The sequence below is a fragment of the Petaurus breviceps genome, unplaced genomic scaffold, assembly GCF_028583685.1.
Source record: "Petaurus breviceps papuanus isolate PSGF00001 unplaced genomic scaffold, PetGlider_PUasm1.0 227, whole genome shotgun sequence".
Taxonomy (NCBI): domain Eukaryota; kingdom Metazoa; phylum Chordata; class Mammalia; order Diprotodontia; family Petauridae; genus Petaurus; species Petaurus breviceps.
The window spans coordinates 5,233,336-5,238,911 of record NW_027185896.1 but is presented as its reverse complement, the minus strand read 5'-3'; the positions used below and the strand labels follow the sequence as shown (position 1 = coordinate 5,238,911).

At 44.1% G+C, this 5,576-nt stretch overlaps 1 protein-coding gene across 1 annotated transcript in view; it reads right to left on the bottom strand.

Annotated features, from left to right (window-relative positions):
• Positions 1 to 5,094, bottom strand: part of LOC138166900 (inter-alpha-trypsin inhibitor heavy chain H4-like) — a 40,812-nt gene extending 35,718 nt beyond the window's left edge. The window contains exons 1-2 of the mRNA XM_069095389.1: positions 4,985 to 5,094; positions 3,792 to 3,955 (exon numbers count right to left, since the gene is read on the bottom strand). Of these exons, the coding sequence (XP_068951490.1) occupies positions 3,792 to 3,955; positions 4,985 to 5,065 (245 nt within the window). The 5' untranslated portion in view covers positions 5,066 to 5,094. The remainder of the gene's footprint in view (positions 1 to 3,791; positions 3,956 to 4,984) is intronic.
• Between the last annotated feature and the right edge of the window lie 482 nt (positions 5,095 to 5,576).

Here is a 5,576-nt window from a genome sequence, read left to right as displayed (position 1 = left end):
GACAGAGGACTGCTGAAGCTCCTTGAGGGGGAAGTGACATTGTGGAACCTATACTTCAAGGACAGTAATCATATATCTCTGTGAAAGAGAGATTGGAGAGCCGAAAGACCAAAAGCAGGGACCCCAACTGGAAGGCTACTAACAGAGTCCAGGGAAGGCATTATAAGGTCCTGGACGAGGATGGTTGTAACATGTTAGAGAGAGGAGCACAGATGTGCCATGGAGGTAGAATCCAAGACTTATTGCATATGGTGGCAGCAGAGAAAATGAAGAGTAGAGGATCACCGCAAAGTTGGGAACCTGGGTTACTGGAAAGACAGTAGTGCGCTAAAAAGAAATAGAAAGTTAGGAGAAAGGTTGTGTTTAGGAAGGGAGGTAGGGTAATAGGTGGAGTGCCAGACTTGGAGTCGGGAAGACCTAAGTTCAAATCCCATCTCAGACAACTATTAGCTAAGTGAGGCAAGTCACTTAACCTCTCTCAGTCTCAGTTTTCTCATCTGTAAAATGGGAATGATAATTGCATCTAACAGGGAAGGTAGGTGGCGCAGTGCATAGAGCACCAGCCTTGGAGTCAGGAGGACCTGAGTTCAAATCTAGCCTCAGACACTTAACACAAAACTAGCCATGTGACCTTGGGCAAGTCACTTAATCCCAATTAATCACGTAATCCCTATCTTTCCCCTTCTGAAAAAAAGCAAAAATAAAAATAAAAAACTTCCTGGACTAATGACCTATTAAAAAACTATTCCAAGAGACAGAAGTGAAGAGGGAATGTGTTCTAGGTGTGATAGGAAATGAGACGACAATCTCAAGATGTTGCTATTTTTGTTGTTGTTCCATTATTTCAGTCATGTCCAACTCTTTGGGACTCCATTTGGGTTTTGTTTGTTTTTTTTGCAAAGATACTACAATGGTTTGCCATTTCTTTCTTTAGCTCATTTTACAGGTGAGGAAACTGAAGCAAACATGGTTAAGTGACTTGCCCAGGGTCACATAGCTAGTAAGTGTCTGAAGCCAGATTTAAACTCAGGAAGATTTAAACTCTTGACTCTAGGCCCAGCACTCTATCCACTACACCACCTAGCTACCCAATGTTGCTATAATTATCTCCAAATATTCAGGAGCTAATGATACAATTTCTAGATTAATGAAGAAGTGCTTGGGCCACTTTCCTAAGAATAGAAATAATCTGCTTCCATAGGACTGTTCTCTGTCACCTCCTCGAAGGGGGATTCTTGGTAAATTATTGGTGTACAAATGATATGCAGTCACAAATATGGCCATAGGGTTTGATGGCTTCAGGAAACAGTAAAATCAAGATTACAAAAACAAGACAGAGCTGGAGGTGGGGCTAGCGATGAAAAGTGGAATGGTCCAGGCCTGTTTTCTCCAGCCTTGGACCAGGAGCAATAGAAGGGCTTGAATTTATACAACATTTTACAGTTTGCAAAAGTACTTTGCAAATATTGTCTCACCTGATTCTCACAATAACCCTGGGATGTAGGTGCTATTAGCATCCCATTATCCTCATTTTACAGATGAGGACACTGAGGCTGAGTGACTTGTTCAGGGTCACACAGCTAATCAATGTCAGCAACAGGATTTGAATTCAGATCTTTCTGACTTAAAGGCCAGTGCTCTATCCACCACTCTGTTGTACCACTTAGCGAGAGCCTCTTTCTAGCTCTGCCATTAACTTACTGTGTGATTTTGTCTAAGTCTTTTGCTTTCTCTTGGCCTTAGTCTCCCCAACTGGAAAAGAAAATGGTTGGGCAAGAGTCCCTAAGGTTTCCCACAACTGTGACATTCTGATTCTAGAGCTACTTTGCTAGGTGCTGATCCAAGGATCTAGAAGAATCCACGCTCTCTCCAGCTACACCTCTGCTGTAGGATTTTGAAATCAAGACAAACATTTCCCTGCTCCCCTATCTCAGGGCACAAAAGGTCCCAAGGCTAGAAAGGCTACGGGTACCTGGAACACCCGGCAAGTCAAGAGACATGAGCAGCCCTTGAGCTTAGGAGTTTCCAACCAAAAAGGCAAAGCTTCAGGCAGCTTGTATCACCTGCTGGTGTGGCCAGTGTGGTCTTTCCCTGGGTCAGGGTGGGGACAAGGATTTGGTCTCATTTCCAAATGGATGAAATTGTTGCCCACCCCAAAGAAGCTGAGGTGCTCTGAGGACAGTAGAATTCAGGTCTAACATGATTCACCACACCTCCCCTTCCAGGCTACACATAGAATCAGAGTCCCTCATCCTGGGGGGACATCCAGAAGTCACAGGGTCCAAACTCCTGTCTCTGGACTGAGACCTCATTCACTCCATCCTGGCTAGACAACACTCTTCCTTGAGACTGAGATAGTCTAATAAACTTCCCTTGACAACCGTCCTCTCTTCCTCAGCTTTGCTTCCTTTCATCACTTGCCCCAGGTTCTCTACCCCTCCCCCATTTCTTGCTATGACCCAGGGAAGGACAGAGAAGGAGTTCACTCCCCCACTACAAACATTACAAAATCTGTCCGGAAACCAGCCCTAGGAGAGGAGAGGGCAAAGAGGAGTGGGGAAGGGAGGAGAAAAAAATGGAGAGGGAGAGAGGTGAGAGCTTGGATTCTGAGTCACACTCTCACTGCTCACCTTCTGCTTTCCTCCTCCAGGCACCTCTAGGAGGAAGAGGTGATGAGGAGAAACAATGAAGAATGTAATAAAAGGTGTCTGGAGAGAAGGGGACACGGTGGAAATCATAGAATCGCAAGGTTAATACAACCCTTGAGGTCACAGATCACCCCGCACCTGCAGCCTCCCTCCAACCCATACACCGACTTCTGAGACACCATGCTTTACTGCTTGTCCTCCTACCTCTTCTTCTTGCTCTCCTTCAATGGTTTCTTTTCCTCTTCTAACCACTCGATGAGGTTGTTCCCTAAGGGTCTCTTTTCTCCTCTCCTCTTTCTCTCTTAACAATCTCATTCACTCTCCCATCTGCCATGAGCATGTATATGCAGAGGACACCCAGTTTATGTCTCTAGCTCAGACCTCTCCTCTGAGCTCCAGAATGATATCTCCAACTGCCTTCAGGATATCTCTACCTGGAGGTCCCATCTATGTCTTGAGCTCAATATATATATATGATACCAAACTCATTATCTTTCCTCCTACATTTATTCTTTCTAAATTCAGTTTTTCTCTTTGTGCACCATTAAGTCTCCAATTTTTGTCAGTCTCTGAATCTTCCTTCTGCCTCATTCCTTATATATAATCAATTATTAAGTCTTATTAATTCTACCTTAGAAATTACAAAGGTGGTGAATGCCTAAGTCCACTAAAATTAGGAAAACATCATCCACAGCCCCTATCTGACCAAACAGTGTATAGTAGCATACTTTAAAACTAATATTCCTAATGGGGGGAGGAGGCATGTTGTGGGCAGGAAGGTCCAGACTCACCACCCATATGGGAAAGTTGATGATAAGTCTATCTCGGGCTGCTTCAGGATGATAAGATTTTCATTCCTCTTCTGTCAAATTCATGCTACAAACATGACTCTCATTCTACCAATTGTTTGCGATTCATATGAAGTCATATTTATTTCCTTGTACTAAAATGTCAGTTCCACTCTGTTCATTAACCCTACTCTGCATATTGGGTGCATATATACATCAGGGCATGAGTCCTGTTCCTTAGACTTTTCACAGGAGAGATATGAAGCAAAGGAAGTTGAGATGTGGGAGATAGGGCATCATGGAGAGGAGGAAAATTGGAGGGGAAGGGAGTAGGTCATCCAGGATCAGTACTTACATGGAGAAGTTGGTGATGAAGGCTGATTTGGGCAGCTCCACCTGGAAGAAAACTTCCTGAGCCTCTTTTGCCTTATTGACTACACGGCTGGTGATGGTGGTGTGGGCAAAGCGAGATGTGACCCTGGAGTCCAGGGTGAGACTGTAGATGTCAATACCATTATTCTAGGGTGGGATTGAGAGAATGAGGAGGTTACCAAGGGAAGAAGATCTGGCCTATGACTGCCTCCTCCACAGTCTGATCCCTACTTCCCTGCACCCTGGAGGCAGAATAATTCACAAATGCCATTATTCATTGCATAGAAGAAGTAACAGAACCCAATTTTCTCAATGTAACCCAATCAGGAGAGAGGGGAATAGTATTATTTAATTCCTCTGGGGGTGGTCAGAAGTGTATGCCAATACAGGAAGGATGGGTTGAGTTGGAAATCAAAGACTTGGTTATGCCTCTGTTCAAGTTTCTGAGTAACTGAGCAAGTGACTTCATTTAGTCTTCAATATGGGGAGAACAAAGGCTGAGTAAGTTTGGTCCTGAGATCCTAGGAACTTCCTTTTTTCTGCCTGATTCTCTTCACAGGGAAACCAGGGCCAGGCCAAGTCACCAAAGCTCTGACTAGGGCAATGTCATGCCTTTCTGTTCTTGGGGTCCTTGCCAGTACAGTCAGGGACTATAGATACCCTACCTTATTCTCAGTAAAAACAAACTCACTCAAACTTTTCTATATTTATAATATAATTGATGACAAATGATGATAATGACAATGTAATAGCTAGCTTTAAGGTTGGCAAAGCTCTTTACAAATATTTCATTCAATCTTCACAACTGTCCTGGGAAGTGGGTGCTATTATTAGCCCCATTTTACAGATACACAAATACCCAATAACCACATGCCAGCTCAGACATTCATTTGTGCATACTCACGCCCACATTCACTTGTGCCCATTTTACCAACATAAGGTCAACACAGTAGCCCAAAGACACTTAGAAGTCACCTAGTCCAAGTACCTCATTTTTCAGATGAAGAAACTGAGGCCAAGGGATAAAGTGACTTGCCCAAATTCATACTCTAATAGATCTGGAAGTCAAACCCGGGTCCCCAAACCCCAAGTCCATTGTATTACTAGATGTCTACAGATGCCCTCAAAATCCATTTTCTCACACATATCTGCACTTAATCACAGACGCCCAAGTACCTTCTGAGCAGCCACAGAAACAAAGGAAGCCAACAGAAAGATGAGGACAGAGAAGGGCAGGATGTTAGCTGGGGCCCCCATTCTGTTTGGACAGAGGCAAGGGCACAAGAAGGGCCAGGATTTTAAAGGCTTTGGTGAATCAATAACCACCCCCAGCAGAGATTACGGGAAATTGGGAAGGGGGAGGAGTTTTAATAGGTAAAATGCAGGGTTCCAGGATAGCGACCTCCCAGCAGGCCTTGGAACTGTTGGAAAACACCCCCTCAGATGGAAAGTCTCACGCAGTTTCCTCCTCTGTCCCTCTGTACTCCAGGCTGCACCATCCACAGACCAACACTCTCTTCTTGCTATTGGACCTGGGACATTATTTCCTTCCCCATACCCCAGGACCTAGACTAGCTTATCCTAAGTGCTGGAGATGTAGGGGAGGTGGAGTCAAGGAGAGAGAAATTATGAGCTTGAGCAGAATTCAGAGTTGAGTTCAACCAATGCAATTCAATGAACATTTATTCAATATCCAACCAATCAGAGATCCTAAGAGATATAAAAATGTTTCAGTGAAATAAGGTTTCCCCTTCACAGATCAGTACAG